Source organism: Schistocerca nitens, chromosome 1, assembly GCF_023898315.1.
Source record: "Schistocerca nitens isolate TAMUIC-IGC-003100 chromosome 1, iqSchNite1.1, whole genome shotgun sequence".
NCBI classification, from domain to species: domain Eukaryota; kingdom Metazoa; phylum Arthropoda; class Insecta; order Orthoptera; family Acrididae; genus Schistocerca; species Schistocerca nitens.
The window spans coordinates 219,762,281-219,786,456 of record NC_064614.1 but is presented as its reverse complement, the minus strand read 5'-3'; the positions used below and the strand labels follow the sequence as shown (position 1 = coordinate 219,786,456).

At 45.0% G+C, this 24,176-nt stretch overlaps 1 protein-coding gene across 1 annotated transcript in view; it reads left to right on the top strand.

Moving 5' to 3' along the window:
• Window positions 1–24,176, top strand: part of LOC126237430 (cytochrome P450 4c3) — a 348,050-nt gene that overhangs the window by 189,432 nt on the left and 134,442 nt on the right. The window contains exons 8-10 of the mRNA XM_049947583.1: window positions 9,412–9,521; window positions 10,447–10,515; window positions 16,416–16,584. Of these exons, the coding sequence (XP_049803540.1) occupies window positions 9,412–9,521; window positions 10,447–10,515; window positions 16,416–16,584 (348 nt within the window). The remainder of the gene's footprint in view (window positions 1–9,411; window positions 9,522–10,446; window positions 10,516–16,415; window positions 16,585–24,176) is intronic.

Genomic DNA, 24,176 nt, shown 5'->3' with positions numbered 1-24,176 from the left:
GCTAGTCCTCCGGCTGTATGTTACTAAATATGTAAATGTACCACCTACTTATTGCTTCGTAATTAGCCTTGTACCGGTACAGACAACGCGCTCAAATATCATAGCAACAACAATACTGATAAACGATCAGATACGTGAGGTGCTTTCAAGAGTTCTCTTCTGCCAATGGATGATGTTGTAATGCACACATTGAGAACGGTGATCATCACGTAGAGTAGTTGCTGTCAGCTTAAGTTATTAATTTAAGCTGTAAGTTGTGCCACTCTAGGTTTCCACTGTCATTATCATCCTCAATAAAACGTTTCCGGGTAAGTGGACACGCTGCTTACTAAACCAAAGTTTCGGTCGCTTACAACAGTGGCTTAAACAGTGGTTACTTATTTCAAATTACCCAGTTTAAGCTCCTCTGTCATCTGTATAAATCTTCCATAAATATTATAAATTGAAGTCTCCCACTGCGGTTTCTGTCTGTATGTTAAGGTTAATATCAGGAACTGCTGTAGGGATTTTGAGACAATTTTCACCAACAGACATACTGACTCACGAGGAAGGCTTATTACTGCTAAGTAATGATGAGTGTGTAGCAATGGAAAAAAATAGTACACTCTTTTAGAGGTTTCCAATTCATTCAAGATTTATTGTTGCATCGGTGCATATGGAGTATATGAAATCAATTCATTTACAGATCAATAGCACAAGCGGTTATGACGTACCAGGTATCGACCTATGCTGAAACTCCGATATTAGTACATGGTATAGCCTCTACAGGTGGCATCCAGTCGATTGTACAGATGATGTCCTGGGATACGTTATGCCACGCCTGATCGACCTGTTCACATTGTTCTGTAATAGTTGTTGGTTGGCGAGTCTCACGAGTCACTTGTCGTCCCATCATATCCAACATATGCTCGACTTGGGGCAAGTCTGGAGATTGCGCAGACCAGAGCACGTTGAGTTTCACGGGCAGTGTGGAGGTGAGCATTATCCTTTTGAACACCGCATTGCCTTGCTGTTGCAAGAACAGCAAAAGAACGGGTCTGGCAACACTGTGCTCGTCCCCTCCAGAAACACCAAAAAGTGAACCAGAGTTGCAGCTTATCTCACCACAGACCATAAAGGGGCCAGTGTGTTTTGGACGAAGGCACTCTACGAGGCAGTCCTCATTAGGTCCATACTGTAAGTTCAGAGACCTTCACGTGCGTGCAGCCACAATCTGTTTTCATCACTGAAGACCACTTTGACGGCATCAGTTGAATCGTGCACGTGGATGTTCTGGCGTGAGTGGAAGACGGGCTAGAGGTGTGCGTGCCGTAGTCCGACTGCTAATAACAGATTCGCAAGAGTTGGTGTTGAGACATGTAGGCTCACAAGCTCTCTTATCTGTGCTGTGGTAGTTGTACAATTTGACACTGCTGCCCTTACAATACGACGATCCTGGCAGGCGTCTGTGCTGCGTGGACGACCAGAATCTCGTCTACGAGCATGTTTACGTGACCACTGACACCAGCACAGTTGCATAACTGAGGCAGCACTTGCAACTTGTGTGGCAGTTCTCCGAAGGGACCATCCCGCAACTCGGAAGACCACAATTCGACCCCTTTCAAAATGGCTCAGCTGGCTGTAGGAAGCACAAGTGTGACCCCATGGCATGGTTGCCTACTTGCTTCACACGTTTGCACCATATTAAACCTTCTAGCTGTGAGCATTCCCTGTTAAATGGTGGACGCTCTGATGGATATACCACTACACTATCTAGAACGAGATTTTCGCTCTGCAGCGTAGTGTGCGCTGATATGAAACTGCCTGGCAGATTAAAACTGTGTGCCAGACCGAGACTCGAACTCGGGACCTTTGCCTTTCGCGGGCAAGTGCTCTACCATCTGAGCTACCCAAGCACGACTCACGACCCGTCCTCACTGCTTCAATTCTTCCTGTACCTCGTCTCCTACTTTCCAAACTTTACAGGTACAGCCATTCGCTCCCTGTATTTTATCCCTGCCACCTTCAGAATTTGAAAGAGAGTATTCCAGTCAACATTGTCAAAAGCTTTCTCTAAGTCTACAAATGCTAGAAACGTAGGTTTGCCTTTCCATAATCTGTCTTCTAAGATAAGTCGTAGAGTCAGTATTGCCTCACGTGTTCCAGTATTTCTACGGAATCCAAACTGATCTTCCCCGAGGTCGGCTTCTATCAGATTTTCCATTCGTCTGTAAAGAATACGTGTTAGTATTTTGCTGCCATGACTTATTAATCTGATAGTACGGTAGTTTTCACACGTGTCAACACTTGCCTTCTTTGGGATTGGAATTATTATGTTCTTGTTGAAGTCTGGGGGTATTTCGCCTGTCTCATACATCCTGGTCACCAGATGGTAGAGTTTTGCCAGGGCTGCTTTTCCCAAGGCTATCAGTAATTCTAGTGGAATGTTCTCTACTCCCATTCCTTGTTTTGACTTCGGTCTTTCAGTGCTCTGTAAAATTCTTCACGCAGTATCATACCTCTCGTTTCATCTTCATCTGCGACCTCTTCTATTTCCATAATATTGCCCTCAAGTACGCCGCCCTTATATAGACCCTGCATGTACTCCTTTCACTTTTCTGCTTTCCCTTCTTTGCTTAGAACTTGTTTTCCATCTAAGCTCTTGATATTCATACAAGTGGTTCTCTTCTCTCCATAGGTCTCTAATTTTCCTATAGGCAGTATATATCTTACTCGCAGTGATATATGCCTCTACATCCTTACGTTTGTCCTCTAGCCATCCCTGCTTAGCTATTTTGCACTTCCTGTCTACCTCATTTTGAGACGTTTGTATTCCTTTTTGCCTTCTTCATTCTAGGTAATTATGTTAAGGATTACGTTCTATTTTCTGCGTTATAGGACACATACAATAGTGCAACTTGCTACAGAAAATATAGTACTGAAAATGAGTGTGCTGCTTTCTGTTTGCCTCACGGACTGTTTCACATCATCATCTACATCTGTACTCCGCGAGCCACATCACAGTGGGTGTCGGAGAATACTCTGTGTACCAGTATCACTTTCCCCTCTTCCTGTTCCAGTCGCGAATGGTTCGCAGGAAGAACGATTGCTGGTGACCCACCGGTGAGCTCGGATCTCTCTAATTTTATCTTCATGGTCATTTCGCGAGATATACGTAGGAGGAAGCGATATATTTGTTGACTCTTCACGGAAAGTACGCTCTCGGAACTTAAACAGGAAACCACACCGATATCCAGAATGCCCCTCTTACAGCGGCTGCCACCGACTGAACAGTTCTGTGACGCGTACATGCTTACTAAATGAACTACTCCTTTGAATCTTCTTTGTTCTCCTATCAGTCATATCTGGTATGGACCCCAGGATGACGAGCAGTAGTCAAGTCTTGGTCGAACGAATGGCTTCTAAGCCAACTCCTTTGTGGATAGTGAGGATTATTCCTATGAAGTATGAAGTATGGCATCTGCCTCACCTGCGATTAATTTTATGTGCTCGTTCCACTCTAAATCACTCCGTACGCGTACTCTTACATATTATATGGCCGTTTTCTGCCTCCAATGATTGTGTAAGCAGGCTGTTTAGGTTTTTATATTGGTAACGCCACGTAGCGCTCTGTATGAAAATCACTGGCTGTGCTGTGTGCAGTCTGTGGCTGGTTGGCATTGTTGTAATATTCGCTATTGTAGTGTTGGGCTGTTGGCTGTTAACAGCGCCAGCAGTGGTGGATGTGGGGAAGTGAGATGGCGGATTTTTGAGGGCGGATGATCTTGACGTGTGTCCATCAGAAACAGTACAATTGTAAGAATGGATGTCATGAACTGATTTATATATTATGACTTTTGAACACTATTAAGGTAAATACATTGTTTGTTCTCATCAAAATTTCTCATTTGCTAACTATGCCTATCAGTAGTTAGTGCCTTCAGTAGTTAGAATCCTTTATTTAGCTGGCAGTATTGGCGATCGCTGTATTGCAGTAGTTCGAGTAACGAATATTTTTGTGAGGTAAGTGATTCATGAAAGGTATAGGTTATTGTTAGTCAGGGCCATTCTTTTGTAGGGATTATTGAAAGTCAGATTGCGTTGCGCTAAAAATATTGTGTGTCAGTTTAGTGTTGATCAGAATAGGTAAAGAGAGTAATGTCTGAGTACGTTCAGTTTTGCTCAGCTGTTTGAAAATCAAATAATGTAAGAGGTCTATCAGCACAGTAATTCAATAATTTTTCTAAGGGGACGTTTCAATTGTACTCCAATAGTGTACTCATACAATAATGAATCTTTTTGCCTATTTATGCCCAATTTGAGGAGATGGGACCTGGATGCACTGAGAGAACCTGAGGTTGTAGAGAGCTCCAGGGTGAGCATTAGGGAACGATTGACAAGATTGGGGGAAAGAAATACAGTAGAAGAAGAATGAGTAGCTTTGAGAGATGAAATAGTGAAGGTAGCAGAGGATCAAGTAGGTAAAAAGACTAGGGCTCGTAGAAATCCTTGGTAACAGAAGAGATATTGAATTTAATTGATGAAAGGAGAAAATATGAAAATGCAGTAAATGAAGCAGGCAAGAAGGAATACATACGTCTCAAAAATGAGATCGACAGGAAGTGCAAAATGGCTAAGCAGGGATGGCTACAGGACAAATGAAAGGATGTAGAGGCATATATCACTAGTGGTACAATAGATACTGCCTACAGGAAAATTAAAGAGACCTTTGGAGAAAAGAGAACCACTTGCATGAATATCAAGAGCTCAGATGGAAACCCAGTTCTAAGCAAAGAAGGGAAAGCAGAAAGGTGGAAGGAGTATATAGAGGGTCTATACAAGGGCGATGTTCTTGAGGACAATATTATAGAAATGGAAGAGAATGTAGATGAAGATGAAATGGGAGATATGATACTGCGTGAAGAGTTTGACAGAGCACTGAAAGACCTAAGTCGAAACAAGGCCCCGGGAGTAGACAACATTCCATTAGAACTACTGACAGCCTTGGGAGAGCCAGGCCTAACAAAACTCTACCATCTAGTGAGCAAGATGTGAGACAGGCTAAACACACTCAGACTTCAAGAAGAATATAATAATTCCAATTCCAAAGAAAGCAGTTGTTGACAGATGTCAAAATTACCGAACTGTCAGTTTAATAAGCCACGGCTGCAAAATACTAACACGAATTCTTTACAGACGAATGGAAAAACTGGTAGAAGCCGACCTCGTGGAAGATCAGTTTGGATTCCGTAAAAATGTTGGAACACGTGAGGCAATACTGACCCTTTACAGACGAATGGAAAAACTGGTAGAAGCCGACCTCGTGGAAGATCAGTTTGGATTCCGTAAAAATGTTGGAACACGTGAGGCAATACTGACCCTACGACTTATCTTAAATTAAGGAAAGGCAAACCTACGTGTCTAGCATATGTAGACTTAGAGAAAGCTTTTGACAATGTTGACTGGAATACTCTCTTTCAAATTCTGAAGGTGGCAGGGGTAAAATACAGGGAGCGAAAGGCTATTTACAATTTGTACAGAAACCAGATGGCAGTTACAAGAGTCGAGGGGCATGAAAGGGAAGCAGTGGTTGGGAAGGGAGTGAGACAGGTTTGTACCCTATCCCCGATGTTATTCAATCTGTATATTGAGCAAGCAGTAAAGGAAACAAAAGAAAAATTCGGGATAGGAATTAAAATCCATGGAGAAGAAATAAAAACTTTGCGGTTCGCCAATGACATTGTAATTCTGTCAGAGACAGCAAAGGACCTGGAAGAGAAGTTGAACGGAATGGACAGTCTCTTGAAAGGAGGATGTAAGATGAGCATCAACAGAAGAAAAACGAGGATAATGGAATGTAGTCGAATTAAATCGGGTGATGCTGTGGAAATTAGATCAGGAAATGAGAGGCTTAAAGTAGTAAAGGAGTTTTGCTATTTGGGGAGCAAAATAACAGATGATGGTCGAAGTAGAGAGGATATAAAATGTAGACTGGCAATGGCAAGGAAAGCGTTTCTGAAGAAGAGAAATTTGTTAACATCGAGTGTAGATTTAAGTGTCAGGAACTCATTTCTGAAAGTATTTATATGGAGTGTAACCATGTGTGGAAGTGAAACGTGGGCGGTAAATAGTTTAGACAAGAGGAGAATAGAAGCTTTCCAAATGTGGTGCTGCAGAAGAATGCTGAAGATGGGTAGATGACATAACTAATGAGGAAGTATTGAATAGAATTGGAGAGAAGAGAAATTTGTGGCACAACTTGACTAGGAGAAGGGGTCGGTTGGTGGGGCATATTCTGAGACATCAAGGGATCACGAATTTAATATTGGAGGGCAGCGTGGAGGGTAAAAATCGTAGAAGGAGACCAAGAGATGAATACACTAAGCAGATTCAGAAGGATGTAGGGCGCAGTAGGTACTGGGAGATGAAGAAGTTTGCACAGGGTAGAGTAGCATGGAGAGCTGCATCAAACCAGTCTCAGGACTGAAGACCACAACAAGATGCGCAATACGTTACATTCGTTTATGTTGAGGTTTAACTGCGCACCCCTGCATCAGGCGACGATCCTCTGCAGGTCTTCCAGCACTTTGCAACGGTTTTCTAGTATTGCGACTTCTCTGTAACAACAGCATCATCCTAAAAAATGTCTAAATGTCTCGTGTCATTTATACACAGGGTACGGAAAAACAGTTTGACCAGACGTGTAGGGCAGAAAGCATTAAACGATGGAACTTAAGTATCGAAACTAGGCGTCACAGTTGAATATTTACGGGGCTATGCCAACGTAAAAACGCTAGTCGGTTTGAACATTTGCTGCGGCGCAGTTAAGTTACTTGAATGGTGACAAGTCTGTGCACAGCAGCATACTAATTTTTCATTCACTTTGACCTTTTCAGGACATATTGAAACATGAAACCCGGATATTTGATTGCTTTCCTTTCTAAAGAAGTACGTCAGCTAAGTACGATAAACGTGTAAGTGATGCTTCAAATTCCTATTGTTCCCATCGTAACAACTGCGTAGTCCAAACATTTCGTTTACGTATACGAAAGTAATCCGAAAAGTAAAGTCCCCTATTTTTCTTTATAAGTGCATAGACCTGTTTATTTCTACAATGGTTTACATTAGTTTACAGCTTGAACGTTTAGCTCTGTTTCGACATAATCACCATTCCTGTCGATGCATTTTTGTAGACGCTGTGACAGTTTTTTATGCCCATGTCATACCAGCTCGCCGCCATGCTTTTCAGAAGGTTATGAAGCTCTTCGTTCACCTCGTCTTTGGAGCTGAATCGCTTTCCGGTCAAACGTTCTTTTAACCTAGGGAACAGGTGATAGTCACTGGGCGCTTAAGTCAGGACTATAGGGTGGGTAGGTGATTATGTTCCACTGAAACTGTTACAGGAGAGCAACGGTTTGCCGAGCGATGTGTGGGCGAGCGTTGTCATGGAGAATGTGTACGCCCTTGCTCAACATTCCTCTTCTCCGGTTCTGAATTGCCCATTCGAGTTTCTTCAGAGTCTCTCATTACCTGTCAGCGTTAATTGTGGTCCCAGTGGGCATAAAGTCGACCAACAATACCCCTTTCAGATCCCAAAAACCAGTTGTCATGACTTTACCGGCAGACTGTGTTTGTTTGAATTTCCGCGGCTTTGGCGAAGAATGATGCCGCCACTGGTGTGATTGATGCTTCGTCTCAGGTGTAAAGTAGTACGCCCAGGTTTCGTCACCCGTGACAATTGAGTGCAGAAAGTTGTCTTGTTCTGCTGAAAGGCGGTGAAGAAATGCGCGGGAAGCATCAACTTGTTGCCGTATGTGGTCCTCATTCAGCATGCGTGACACCCATCTTGCGCACACCTTCCGCTAGTTCAATGTTTTCGTTAAAATTCTGTGAGCGGTGCTTCGGGAAACCTCAGGAACCAACGTGCAGAGATCATCCAGGGTGATCCGCCGATCTTCACGCATGCTTTGCTCAACCTTCAACACTGTCTCCTCAGAAATTGACGGTCTCCCGCTCGTTCGTTCGTCGTGAATTTCGGTCCGACCAGCTACAAACTCTCTGCACCACTTACGAACATTTTTGACATCCATGCACGACTCACCATACACTTACGTCAATTAGCGATGGATTCCAATCGGCGCAGTGCCCTTTGCGTTCAAAAACCGAATAACTGCGCGCAATTCGCACTTGGCGGTAACATCCAGCGGGAGCTTCCTTCTCAACGGCTGCCAAGCCAAGACTCATGTTTACACACAGCGCGTGAAACACCCTTCATAACTGTGTGACCAACTGCCACACAAACAGGGTTCTGCACTTATAAAAAAACAGGAGACCTTACTTTTGGGATTACCCTCGTACATTTTCTATGAATTACATTTCATTTTCAGTAAAGACATCCATATGTCGGATTTCCATTACGTTGCTGTGGCGCCGAAAACATGCAATTGCGACCCCTAGTTCCTATACTCAAATTCTTTTGTTTGATGCTGTCTTTCTGCCCTACGCGTTTGGTCAAATTGTTTTCCGCACCCTGTATATTGTGGACAGTAATGGCCCAATAACATTTCCTTGGGGACATCCAATGTTACTTTTATGTCCGTAGATTTCTCTTCGTTGCGAATGCCATGCTGTGTTCCGTTTGTCAAAAACTCTTCAGTCCAGTCACATCGCTGATCCGTTATTCCGTACGCTCGTAATTCGTTTATTAGGCGGCAGTGCGGAACCGTATCAACGCCTTTCGAATACCAAGGAACACAGCATTAACCTGGACCCCGGTATCTTCTGCTTTCCCGATTTCGTGTACAAACGAAGCGAGCTGGGGTTCACATGATCGTTGTTTTCGGAACTCCTACTGATTCTTACAAAGGAGATTTATGGTCTCGAGAACTGTCATAACACCTTGGCATATAACATGTTCCAAAGCAATGTCACTGTTATTGCCATTATTCTAACTTTCTGCATCAGCCTTCACCTCCATCATTATGACAATTCTTTTACAGCTTCAGTCAGTGTATAAATCATGAGTTCCGTTTTCAAAGTGATACTGGTGTCACAAAAAATGCATGTAACATGCCACTGTGTCTCTACTGGTTCTTTCAGTTCAATACAAGATTACTATTTATTTTATTATCTTTATTCTATTTCGTCTGTTCTACTGAAGTCAGTTACGTATCTGTGTAAGATGACCCGCTTTTGGTATACATATGACACACATACCTGTTGCACTTCATAGTGATCATAAGGTTGAATTTAACTAGTCCTGGCGAAATAAAAGAGTAGACAGCCAAGGTGTAAATATGCTTGCACGTTTTGCATTATTATTATTCGTTGTATTAATAGGTTTCAGTTTCTTAAATTTCCAAACACAAACGTGACCTAAGAATGTTGTTGAGAATTCAAAAATATAATTGACTTCTCATTTATTGTCTACAGGTATGAAAAAGCGGTTGGCATTCTTGGACTTGCTGATAGAGTACTCCAAGGACGGCACGGTGCTCACCAACGAGGACATCAGGGAAGAAGTCGATACCTTCATGTTCGAGGTGAGACTTCTTCCTTTTTGCTCTGTGCGCCAAGGAAAGAACCATTTTGTGTGTCTTCTCAATGTTTTACTACGAAAAGCAAAAACTTTAATGATGAAACCAGGAGTAAGTGCCACATCTGGAAGTGATAAGCAAGGTATTATCAACCGAACACAAAACTAAGAGTCCCACGCATACTGTTCTGTTCGACTTGCATATTGTCTGTAGCGGCTCTAAAGCTTCACTGACGACTTAAACTTTAATATCAAACAAAAATTTCTTCAGATAACTTGAAAAATGGAGTGAATTGTGATTTTAAAACAAACAACAACAATTTTTTTATTTTTATTTAAGTCTTTCGAGTCAACGCGATTACCCTTTGTAATGCTGCAATCATTTCGCAGGTTGTCACATTCCAGCAAGAACGTTGTTCGATTTATTATTTCTGCATTATCCGCAGGCAGAACTGGAAGAGACTTCAAAAATGGTTCAAATGGCTCTGAGCACTATGGGACTCAACTGCTGTGGTTATCAGTCCCCTAGAACTTAGAACTACTTAAACCTAACTAACCTAAGGACATCACACACATCCATGCCCGAGGCAGGATTCGAACCTGCGACCGTAGCAGTCGCACGGTTCCGGACTGCGCGCCTAGAACCGCGAGACCACCGCGGCCGGCTGGAAGAGACTCAGTTACAGTTATGACCTACAAGAAAAATTTGGGATAGACTGAATAGAGTGTTTGAGATACCCGTGAAACTGGCTGATATTACAAAGCATTGGCTAAATGTGGCAGTTACACAACTCTCATGTCCGCGATATTCTTACATAGGATCATCATACATTAAAAATCCCATCTATTAGCATATTATAAAAATTAGTTACTCTATGTCGCAATGTTTGCGAAAAACTGCTAAAATACTGGCTTCTTTATTTTCAATACAGGGCCATGACACAACATCTGCCGCCATATGTTGGTCGCTGTATCTCATTGGAAGCCATCCTGATGTACAGGTAAGTTTTCCTAACCAAATATTTCAGAAAGGAATACAGCTTAGTTTTACCGTAAGCAGCACTGTCTCTGTCAACACATACCACGAACTGGTGACTGGATCTACATCTACATCTACATTTATACTCCGCAAGCCACACAACGGTGTGTGGCGGAGGGCACTTTACGTGCCACTGTTATTACCTCCCTTTCCTGTTCCAGTCGCGTGTGATTCGCGGGAAGAACGACTGCCGGAAAGCCTCCGTGCGCCCTCGAATCTCTCTAATTTTACTTTCCTAATCTCCTCGGGAGGTATAAGGGGGCGGAAGCAATATAATCGATACCTCATTCAGAAACGCACCCTCACGAAACCTGGACAGCAAGCTACACCGCGATGCAGAGCGCCTCTCTTGAAGAGTCTGCCACTTGAGTTTGCTAAACATCTCCGTAACGCTATGAAGCTTACCAAATAACCCTGTGACGAAACACGCCGCTCTTCTTTGGATCTTCTCTATCTCCTCCGTCAAGCCGATCTGGTACGGATCCCACAATGATGAGCAATTGTCAAGTATAGGTCCAACGAGTGTTTTGTAAGCCACCTCCTTTGTTGATGGACTACATTTTCTAAGGACTCTCCCAATGAATCTCAACCTGGAACTCGCACTTGTACAGCCCTGAAAGAGTCTTTCCGTATGGGTGGTCTTACATATTATGCAGGTTGTACACTTTGTGTGATCATAATCAGAATATCATATGCGCAGGAACTTCATAAAGTAAGTTATACATGTCCCACGCTAAGACCATTGCGAAACGAGAGTCAGTACATGTTCCGGGTTTCTCGCCGACACAGTTCTGAATCATTATAGATACCAGGTGCATCTCAGTGAGTGATTACAGTGACACGGCAACTGGAAACGTATTCCAAAGTTGAAGTAGACGGGACAGTACGATTCTTGTGGACAAACAACAGATTCACCTTGAAATTCTGGCATTATATAGACAAAATGCAACGTCGCGTCCTGTCCTACTGAACTGGTGCCAATTCCAGTAAGGCTGCACATGCGTGTGATGCCAAACGTAAAGGAAGGCCATCGCCGTCTACCGCAGACAACAATGTCGAAGCAGTCGGCAAGCTGAAAGTTAATCTGGGAGGAAGGAGATTTTGCCTCTGCGAGGAGTTCTCATAGCGGTACTCGAATGGCTCCGTGACAAGGGAGTGGATATCTGTCGTCGAGGAATTGAATGATTGGTAGAATTTTCCAACTGTTGTTTGCAGAGACTTGGTGGCAATACTGAAAATTAGTGTCATGTTGTACCTGTGCATTCAATGGTCAGTCGTAATAACGTGTAACTCATTGTTTGAAGTCCCCGTGTCTCTAGATAGTCACGGACATAATTTTAATATCTCATCTACAATTCAATGAAATCGTACATCATATAGCTGTTCGGTGGCGTCTTGGGAGGCTACACGATAACTCCGCTTGTCGTTGCAATTGGTCATGTTTGACTGGTCCTGTCGTGTCCACACACTGTCAAATGAGACAGGTCTGGTGACCATGGTAACCAGGGGAGTCGAAGAAAATCACAGTAGAGCGCGTTAGGTATGCGAGAAGTATGTGAACTGTTACCATCCCGAAATCCTTAACTTTGTTGGAACGCCAGCAGGATGGGTTTGCGTTTTTAATGTTCCACCTTCCGCAAAACCGCTTCACCTTTTTTATTCTTTACCCAAACATACTTCGACATCTATGTGCAATCTTCTTTATTTCTGTAAGATATTACTCAAAACTTGTCACTGGTTTTCTGGTTCAAAATGGTTCAAATGGCTCTGAGCACTATGGGACTTAACATCTGAGGTCATCAGTCCCCTAGACCTTAGAACTACTTAAACCTAACTAACCTAAGGACATCACACACATCCATGCCCAATGCAGGATTCGAACCTGCGACCGTGGCAGTCGCACGGTTCCGGACTGAAGCGCCTAGAACCGCTCGGCCACGGCGGCCGGCCTGGTTTTCTGGGTCAAGCCTTTAAAAAATAACTTATATTTATACTGAAGCGGCAAAGAAACACGTATAGGCATGCGTATTCAAAAACAGAGATATGTAAACAGGCAGAATACAGCGCTGCGGTCGGCGACGCCTATATAAGACAATAAGTGTCTGGCGCACAACATCGATATGGGCTTTCGGAGCCGAAGGCCCAATTGTGTACGCTTGATGACTGTACGACACAAATCTTTACACCTCGCCTGGGCCCGTCAACACACACATTGGACTGTTGATAACTGGAAACATGTTGCCTGCTCGGACGAGTCTCGTTTCAAATTGTATCGAACGATGGGCGTATGGAGACAGCCTCAGGAATCCATGGACCCTGCATGTCTGTAGGGGACTGTTCAAACTGGTGGAGACTGTAATTGTGTGGGACGCGTGATGCTGGAGTGATAGGAGACCGCTGATACGTCTAGGTATTACTCCTACAGGGGAGACGTACGTAAGCATCCTGTCTGATCACCTCTATCAATTCATGTCCATTTTGCATTCCGACAGACTTGGGTAATTTCAGCAGGACTATGAGACACCTCACACGTCCAGAACTGCTACAGAGTGGCTCCAGGAACATCTTCTGAGTTCATATACTTCCGCTAGCCACCAGACTCCCCAGACATTAACATTATTGAGCATATCTGGGATGCATTGCAATATGCTGTTCAGAAGATATCTCCAACCCTTGAGACATCTCCAACCCTTACGGATTTACAGACAGCCCTGCATGATTCATGGTGTCAGTTCCCTGCAGCTCTACTTCAGACATTAGTCAACTCCCTGCCACTTCATGTTGCGGTACTTCTGCGTGCTCTCGGGGGCCCTACAGGATATTAGGCAGCTTTAGCAGTTTCTTTGGCTCTTCAGTGTATTTTATAGAGACTGCTCAGCTGAAATTACAAATCTCACCCTCACACTCCCGTCCTGCCCACAAATACAAACGCACACGGAATTCATAAATACTGAAAAACAGCAACTGGAGCTTCCAACCCCAGTGTGCAGAACAATATTTTTGTATGCATCAAACATTGTGTTGCATATCTTCAACGAACACCAGAGTTGTACGACTATTGTGGGATAAGGTTCCCCATTCCGTGATGCCCCGTATTTGTCCATCCGCCGCTGCCTGATACACTCCTGGAAATGGAAAAAAGAACACATTGACACCGGTGTGTCAGACCCACCATACTTGCTCCGGACACTGCGAGAGGGCTGTACAAGCAATGATCACACGCACGGCACAGCGGACACACCAGGAACCGCGGTGTTGGCCGTCGAATGGCGCTAGCTGCGCAGCATTTGTGCACCGCCGCCGTCAGTGTCAGCCAGTTTGCCCTGGCATACGGAGCTCCATCGCAGTCTTTAACACTGGTAGCATGCCGCGACAGCGTGGACGTGAACCGTATGTGCAGTTGACGGACTTTGAGCGAGGGCGTATAGTGGGCATGCGGGAGGCCGGGTGGACGTACCGCCGAATTGCTCAACACGTGGGGCGTGAGGTCTCCACAGTACATCGATGTTGTCGCCAGTGGTCGGCGGAAGGTGCACGTGCCCGTCGACCTGGGACCGGACCGCAGCGACGCACGGATGCACGCCAAGACCGTAGGATCCTACGCAGTGCCGTAGGGGACCGCACCGCCACTTCCCACCAAATTAAGGACACTGTTGCTCCTGGGGTATCGGCGAGGACCATTCGCAACCGTCTCCATGAAGCTGGGCTACGGTCCCGCACACCGTTAGGCCGTCTTCCGCTCACGCCCCAACATCTTGCAGCCCGCCTCCAGTGGTGTCGCGACAGGCGTGAATGGAGGGACGAATGGAGACGTGTCGTCTTCAGCGATGAGAGTCGCTTCTGCCTTGGTGCCAATGATGGTCGTATGCGTGTTTGGCGCCGTGCAGGTGAGCGCCACAATCAGGACTGCATACGACCGAGGCACACAGGGCCAACACCCGGCATCATGGTGTGGGGAGCGATCTCCTACACTGGCCGTACACCACTGGTGATCGTCGAGGGGACACTGAATAGTGCACGGTACATCCAAACCGTCATCGAACCCATCGTTCTACCATTCCTAGACCGGCAAGGGAACTTGCTGTTCCAACAGGACAATGCACGTCCGCATGTATGCCGTGCCACCCAACGTGCTCTAGAAGGTGTAAGTCAACTACCCTGGCCAGCAAGATCCCCGGATCTGTCCCCCATTGAGCATGTTTGGGACTGGATGAAGCGTCGTCTCACGCGGTCTGCACGTCCAGCACGAACGCTGGTCCATCTGAGGCGCCAGGTGGAAATGGCATGGCAAGCCGTTCCACAGGACTACATCCAGCATCTCTACGATCGTCTCCATGGGGGAATAGCAGCCTGCATTGCTGCGAAAGGTGGATATACGCTGTACTAGTGCCGACATTGTGCATGCTCTGTTGCCTGTGTCTATGTGCCTGTGGTTCTGTCAGTGTGATCATGTGATGTATCTGACCCCAGGAATGTGTCAATAAAGTTTCCCCTTCCTGGGACAATGAATTCACGGTGTTCTTATTTCAATTTCCAGGAGTGTACATTCCGCCCTTCCGATCGACGTTGCAAACAAGCATCAGTGACGCCATGGCGTAATCTACTCTCACTAATAAACACAACATCGTGCAATTCGTCCTTCTAGCTGTCTCTTCGGTGGTCAGCTGTTGGGATCTTTGAAGTTGACTCGCGAACAGCGCTCTCGCCCGTAGTACAGCGAAAAGCAGGCACTTACTGACGTTCCCAACTGCGCTCTCAGAGTAGCATTGGTCGAATTAGTACTTCGGTCGCCGTGCGTTGGCAGTGTCTACTAGTCTAGTGCGGAGCTTCCTGCATGAATCTGTATGCTGATGCTGTGTGGAACAAAGACGACATAACTGTGCTCCTTTCTTGGGTAAGCACAACTTATAGATTTCCCGCAAAATAAACTGTGCTTGAGAGGGTTTCAGAATCGGCTAGTTATTCCAATCGCAAGAGAATTAAAAAGGAGAGGAAAAAACGTAGCTACAAATACTTCCCAAGGTTTCACTACTTCGGAAAAATGCAGAAGGAGAAGAAACCGTTATTTTAGGTGATTTTGCCGTACAGATTATCTGGTACTGACAGGTAATTTCCACGTGACACATGTTGTTAATTTTACATTGTCAGCATCATAGCAAGCCACATTCTCGACTGCACTACATTTTTTACCAATTTGTTTTTTCTTTTTTTGTTTTAAGCACTCTTCTGACTGCGCGTAATCAGCCTTGTTTTGCTTTGGTTGATCGTTTATCTGTCCGACTACTTATTTTACGGTACTCTGGTGAGAAACTGTTGATTCTGAATTTGTCAAATTATTGATCGTGCTAGCATATCCTAATAATACGGTCGTTTGCAGACTTGCTGCCTGTAGCTTACACGTTACGCGAGACATAAGTTTGTGCACAGGCTTGAGTCGTCGAACTGCACCTCCCCTACTGCGCAGAGGTCGTTCGTAACGAAGCTCTCACCACTACCATTGACCCTCCCCTATGCATCCCCTACGCAGCTACAGGCCGAGTTATTTCGTGGATACTGAATACAGGTGCTCCTCAGTGTCGAATGTACTAGACGAGTATATCGCAGGCTCACAACACGAGTCGCTGAAATTCACTTTATTGCACGAATTTATGGATTCTGTTGTATCCCACAAAGCGATTTCTCAAGGTAAGTTACAGGTACCAACAGCTGCACGGCGCGACCTACATTGGACATTGCGTTCTACTCTGCTTGGCTTCCTGCCATCACATGGTTGTAATTTTGGGCTGTCCACCAATTTTCAGGAGATTTTCATTTCAGCTGTGGCAGAAGTGCAAGCCTCCTCCATGTAGACTTTCTTTACAGGAGAAAGTGGTGGCGGAACTGGAGGAAATCTTCGCGGGCTCAGACCGACGGCCGACGATGCGGGATCTGGTGTCCATGAGGTACCTGGAATGCTGCATCAAGGAGGCGCTGCGGCTCTACCCCAGTGTACCGCTGCTCGCGCGACAGCTCACCGAAGACGTGCAGCTGGGTGAGTCTTATTTCACATCTTCTTCATCCTAGGCCTAATTATATTCTCTGTCAACTGCTGTCCGCTGTCCAACATATAGCGCGCTGCTGTACCAGCTTATACGAAAGGCGTTTAATAAGTAATGCAACACTTTTTTTCTCGGAATTTGTTGCGGGACATCGTGGGATATTCCCTCTGAAGTACCGACAGGTGGCGGCACCATAAGCTGCCTTTATAATGCCGTCTGTAACGGAAATGCGATTCAAACAGAGTGCTGTCATTGAGTTCCTTTTCGTGGAAAACCAGGGCATCGCACATACTCAAAGGCGCTTATAGAATGTCAATGGAGACCTGGCAGTGAACAAAAGCATGGCGAGTCGTTGAGAAAGGCGCCTGTCATCATTGCAACAAGATCGCACAAACCTGTCCGACATCCTGCATGCAGTCCGGCCGCACACAGCTGTGATTCCTGGAATGTTCAGACACTCATTCGAGGTGATCAATGGGCCACAATCAAAAACGTCTCTGCCCAAATGGACGTCTCTGTTGGTAGTACTGATAACCTCGTCCAACAGTTGAGGTGCTCATAGATGTGTGCCCAGTGGGTTCCTTGCCACCTAAAAGAAGACGATGACGAGCAACGAAGGACCATCTGCGCAATGAAGGGTGCACTTCGTGGGAAGCAGTATGTGGACGATGGAGACGTTGCTGAGGCAGCAAGACGTTGGCTCCGGCGTCGACCAGTAGAGTGCTATCACGCATGCATACAGGTACTCACAGGATTGTGGCGTAGGGCCGTCACATTGAACGGAGATTATGTTCGAAAACAGGGTTTTGTAGCCAAAAGAATGGGGAATAATATGGTGTATTGAAATCCTGGATAAAACCAAACGCCGCGTGGGGTAGCCGTGCGGTCTAGGGCGCCTTGCCGTGGTTCGCGCGGCTCCCTCCGTCGGAGGTTCGAGTCGTCCCTTGGGCATGGGTGTGTAGTCCTTAGCCTAAGGTAGTGTAAGTTATCTTAAGTAGTGTGTAAGCCTAAGGACTGATGACCTCAGAAGTTTGGTCCCATAGAACTTACCACAAATTTCCAATTTTCCAATAAAACCAACCTTATTTCAGAAAAAAAAATGTGTTGCATTATTTACTGAACGCCCCTCTTACCAACGTCAAGCTTTCCACGTTATTTGCTGTCTGAGTATTGGTACGTCGTCCGCACCAATGGCTTTCTAACCTCTGAACTGCACGTATCCAAATAGCACACTCTACGTTGCTCCAAATCTCTCCTTTCTCTCTTCTGGCGGACTGTTTGAGCACAGGAATTTTATCGTAGGACGTAAGTCTTTACCATCTTTTGTAAGCGAGGGCGACAAGGCACATATGCGTGGCGGCGGACAAAGGAGAGGTTGCTGGTTCGTATCTCAGAAGAGGAAGAAGCTTCCATCACCATCTGCTTTCCGAAAAGTAGAGCAGAATTTTGTATCACCCGGTACTGCGCCAGTAGCCTAGGTTATGTCCAAAATCTAAAGCTAACTGCCATATTTAATTTATGCTTTTGTTAAATAAACTGACTTTTTTATCGGCGGTGAACAGCGTTTTACTTACATTAGTTCACTTTACATATGTTACTCAATAGTTAGCCTCAAAGTAAGATAATAGCGTATGTGAAACATGCTAAAAATAATAACATAAGTTATATATTTGACACAAGAATTAACGTAGCCTTACTTAGGTCTCATGTTCATTCCATTTATCCTTATTTGAGTGGTCCTCAAGGATCAGCAAGAAATTTAAAAAATGAAAAAAAATCACTATGTTCACTTATACTACTCTTCTAACTGTATGCACAATATGCTGAAGTCGAAAGTAACATAGCATTTATATTATGTTGTATTGTTACTAAAATACATAGTATCTGTTTGTGATAAAGCATTTTCAGTGGATAATGCCTTCAGTCTCCTTTATTAGGAGATAATATTTCTAGTGTTGCTGTCAAGTAACTGGGAAGGTATGCCTGAATAATGGACACTGCCTTCGACTACAGTAAATCTTTACGCAGATTGTTCTTATTCCTATTACTGAGTCTCTGTGTAGTCGGATGAAAAGTATTTTATTTACAATAAACATCAGTAGAGAATTAATAAAGTAAAAAGAAGTAGTTAGTGTACCCCTTCGTTGTAAAGGTTTCTGCAGGAATTTCTTTAGCTTCAAACACAAATAATATATATTACACGCTCTTGAATTCCAAACTTTTAAGTTTGACACTATGGAATAAAAGTAAGCGAAGTATAGCCCGCCCGGTTAGCCGTTCGGTCTAACGCAAGGCTTTCCTGGCGGGAAGAAGCGCCTGGTCCCCGGCACGAATCCGCCCGGAGGATTTGTGTCGAGGTCCGGTGAGCCGGCCAGTCTGTGGATGGTTTTTAGGCGGTTTTCCATCTGCCTCGGCAAATGCGGGCTGGTTCCCCTAATTCCGCCTCAGTTACACTATGTCGGCGATTGCTGCGCAATCAAGTTCTCCACGTACGCGTACACCACCATTACTCTACCACGCAAACATAAGGGTTACACTCGTCTGGTGTGAGACGTTCCCTGGGGGGTCCACCGGGGGCCGAACCGCACAATAACCCTGGGTTCGGTGTGGGGCGGCGGAGGGGTGAAGTGGACTGCGGTAGTCGTCGTGGGGTTGTGGACCACTGCGGCTGCGGAGGGGACGGAGCCCTTAAGTCGTTTCTAGGTCCCCGGTTACCATACAATACAACCGAAGTATAACAGCTTTTTTATGCTCTGGTATCTGACAACATTGCAAATAATAATTTGTTAGTGCTTCCAGCAGTTGTGTGGCGTACTCCTATCTACGTTCTGGTGAAGGAGATACAGATTCGCTTACAACGAAGTACAAGTATTCCTCATATGTAAGGCACTCATCATTCCGGATAACAGACAAGCAACATTGCGTGAAATATCCGCACAAATCAATGGGACATACGACGAACGTATCCTTTAAGACACTGCAGCGAAATTTTGTGTTAATCGACTTTGACGGCAGGTGACCGACACGTGTGCCTTTACTAACAGCAACACGTTGCCTCCAGCGCCTCTCTTGCGCTCGTGACGGTATCGGTAGGACCTCAGAAGACTGGAAAACCGTGGCCTGGTCAGAAGATTCCATATTTCAGTTGGTAAGAGCTGATGGTAGGGCTCGAGTGCGGCGTAGACTCCAAGAGCTGTGGACTCAAGTTGTCAACGAGGCACTGTCCAAGCTGGTGGTGGCTTCATAATGGTGTGGGCTGTTTTTACATGGAATGGACAAAATGGTTTAAATGGCTCTGAGCAATATGGGACTTAACATCTGAGGTCATCAGTCCCCTAGAAGTTAGAACTACTTAAACCTAACTAACCTAACGACATCACACACATCCATGCCCGAGGCAGGATTCGAACCTGCGACCGTAGCGGTCGCGTGATTCCAGACTGAAGCGCCTAGAACCGCTCGCCCACACCGGCCGGTGGGAATGGACACGATCTTCTGGTGAAACTGAACCGGTCATTGACTGGAAACATTCTGGACAGTTCGAGTGAATGACTTGGCCACCCAGATCGCCCGACATGAACCCTATTGAACATTTATGGGACATAATCGATAGGTCAGTTCTTGCAGAAAATCCTGCACTTTGGTAATAATGGGCGGCTATAGAGGCAGCAGCCGGCCGGAGTGGCCTAGCGGTTCTAGGCGCTACAATCTGGAACCGCGCGACCGCTACGGTCGCAGGTTCGAATCCTGCCTCGGGCATGGATGTGTGTGGTGTCCTTAGGTTAGTTAGGTTTAAATAGTTCTGAATTCTAGGAGACTGATGACCTCAGAAGTTAAGTCCAATAGTGCTCAGAGCCATTTTGAACCATTTGAGCCATAGGGGCAGCATGGCTCAGTATTTCTGCAGAGGACATCCAACGACTTGTTGAATCTATACCACGTCGCGTTGCTGCACTACGTCGGGGAAAAGGAGGTCCGACAAGATATTAGAAAGAATCCCACGACTTTTGACACCTCAGTGTATGTTCACTGCTAACAGTTTTATACATTGCCTCCAACTGGTTCCTAGCAACTCCCGCCGATAATGACCACAACAAGAAAACAGAAATACAGTTCAAAGTCAAAACGCACAGAATCACAAAAAACATCGCTCTAAAATTCCCATAGAAACAAATATAATTTAATGGCTACTACTATACTTCACCAAGTCGACCTTGTTCAATAAAACACTACCGTCCAGCTATCTACTTGTTCCACGATCTGACATACGTGTTCTGCGTACAGAACAAGTATATGCTCACTTGAACGAAACACTCTCCTATAACACCCGAAAGTTCAACCCGAAATCCACGCCGCACACAGGAGCACATTTTCTGTATCTCAGTTTTTCCATACCGGAAAAATAACTCGGTTGATCAGTAAGGATCAGCCACTACCGACTTCTGAAACACACAACGAGAAAGCCACGCCCAAGACTTGCCACGTCAACTCCACGAGGGCACCTGGCTGACTGCCAAGAATCTCGCGTGCTCCACATCACTGCACGAAATTATTTAGCATTCAGGCCTTTCAGAAAATAATGATCATGAGCAAAATGTAGGCAATTTTACTGGCAAATTCCGGCTCCCAGTTATAGCATTACTGTAAAGAGCTGCTTTCTGTAAGGGCCTCGTAGAAGTTTCTCTCCCACAGGTGTTCGAAATATCACCTGTCCTGGAAAAACCACTTACTCTCGAGCCGGCCAACTATTCCCGCAGCACTAACGGTTTAGAAGAACAAGGGAAAGACAGGCCCATCAGCTCTAGGCTGAAGAAAGAATCCTTTTTCCACAAACCGCCACTCATAGACAACACCAACAGGTGCAGCCAAGAACTGACACGTTACTCTGGTTCGTATAGGGATCCCAGAATTTTTCATTCTGTAGTACACACTCGTAGGAAGAAATTTTTGTTGCTATACCACTTGAACAGTAGACACTTTGTAAGGTGCCTCTTACGTGAGGAAGACATTTTTACCATTTTTAATAAATTATTGCCTCTTATTGATGTATTCACGATAGTTAGGAAGTGCTGTAGTCCATAGCCGGCCATGAATCGGAGAGCATTTCCCACGGTGGCTGGCTAGGTGACTATTTAAGCGACCATATGTCGCGCGTAGTGGGGTGGGGCTCGGCGCTGGACCGTAGCAACAAGCGTCAGCCTGGGAAATATACATGACGGGAAGTACCGCCATCTTGGCGACAAAGTCACCGATTTTGTTTATTTATATTTAATAATTAAAGTCATTTATGACAACATGAATAACAGGGAGAGCCTCTGGATGTTTAAAACTATTTATCATAATTTTGCCTCATTAAAATTCACACCCGTTCGTTAACAAATGCATATCTTAGTAAGTACGAATTGATCGGAAATCTACGAATTGTGACGAAACTAGTAAGAGATACGGACTGCGCGCCAAAATCAGTTGGCGTTAGGAGCTCTTCCTGTCTTGTTCGATGGTAGCCATGCTCTCGGTTACGTGTAGTTTGTGACATGAGTGTTTCATTAATGATCTAATAGGAATAAAAGTGATATTACGGCATTCTGAATGTTAATTTCGAGTAAATAGATACCCCAAAGTTGACCGAGAGCAATTTCAGATAATTAGCTTCCACCGACAGAGACAGCCAATGTGCCAATAAAGAATCTGCACGGGACATTTACGAGAGCTGCACCGCGCACAGGTAGGAGGAAATCCGACCCACCAAGGCGGATCAAGGAAGGTCCGACTTACACTCGCAAATTCCGAGTGGAAATGCTGACCAGTCATACTGTACGTCACATATACCACCCTCTACGGACTCGCGGCTAAGCTGAGTAATAACAGTATCAGTTTAGAAGCGAAGGAATCTTGCAACTTCTGTGAGAAAAACTCGTCCAATTGTTAATTCCGTTTAAGGACCAAAACTGCTTCATTTGCTATGAAGAGTGCAATGTAAAGAAGTCCATAAATACACTATCTCATGAAAAGCATTCTGACATGAGGATTGACCACTAGATATCACGAGAGGGGAAACCATCAGGCCGGCCGCGGTGGTCTCGCGGTTCTAGGCGCGCAGTCCGGAACCGTGCGACTGCTACGGTCGCAGGTTCGAATCCTGCCTCGGGCATGGCTGTGTGTGATGTCCTTAGGTTAGTTAGGTTTAAGTAGTTCTAAGTTCTAGGGGACTGATGACCACAGCAGTTGAGTCCCATAGTGCTCAGAGCCATTTGAACCATTTGAAACCATCAGTACGAAGGACCCAGCGAGCATTATGTTGCCAATGGAGGAGCAGTAACAGGAGAACGAGTTGGCAGAAGGGCTCAGTGTCTTCGAATGTGAGAAAGTGGATTTGTCATTGGATATCGCCTGAACAACATACACACCAGGGACATTTAAATCCTTCTAAAGATGTCCAAGTCGACTGTTTATTGTGTGATTTTTAAGTGGAAACGCGAAGTAACAACCTCAGCTAAACCAAGACCGGGAAAACCTCTTTTACTGACATCTACATCTACATCTACAGGGATACTCTGCAAATCACATTTAAGTGCCTGGCAGAGGGTTCATCGAATCACCTTCACAATTCTCTGTTATACCAATCTCGTACAGCGCGCGGAAAGTATGAACACCTATACCTTTCCGTACGAGCTCTGATTTCCCTTATTTTATCGTGGTGATCGTTCCTCCCTATGTAGGTCGGTCTCAACTAAATATTTCAGCATTCGGAGGAGAAAGTTGGTGATTGGAATTTCGTGAGAAGATTCCGTCGCAAGGAGCCTTTCTTTTAATGATGTCAAGCCCAAATCCTGTATTATTTCTGTGACACTCTCTCCCATATTTCGCGATAATACAAAACCTGCCTTTCTTTGAACTTTTTCGATGTATTCCATCAGTCCTATCTGGTAAGGATCCCACAACGCGCAGCAATATTCTAAAATAGGACGGACAAGCGTCGTGTAGGCAGTCTACTTAGTAGGTCCGTTACATTTCCTAAGTGTCCTGCCAATAAAACGCAGTCTTTGGTTTGTCTTCCCCACAACATTTTCTATGTGTTCCTTCCAATTTAAGTTGTTCGTAATTGTTATACCTAGGTATTTAGTTGAATTTACGGCTTTTAGATTAGACCGATTTATCGTGTAACCGGAGTTTAACGAGTTCCTTTTAGCACTCATATGGATGACCTCATACTTTTCGTTACTTAGGGTCAACTGCCACTTTTCGCACCATTCGGATATCTTTTCTAAATCGTTTTGCAGTTTGTTTTGATCTTCTAATGACTTTATTAGTCGATAAACGACAGCGTCATCTGCAAACAACCTAAGACGGCTGCTCAGATTGTTTATGTAGATAAGGAACAGCAAAGGGCCTACAACACTACCTTGGGGAACGCCAGAAATCACTTCTGTTTCACTCGATGACTTTCCGTCAGTTACTACGAACTGTGACCTCTCTGACGGGAAATCACAAATCTAGTCACATAACTGAGACGATATTCCACAAGCACGCAATTTCACTACGAGCCGCTTGTGTGGTACAGTGTCAAAAGCCTTCCGGAAATCCA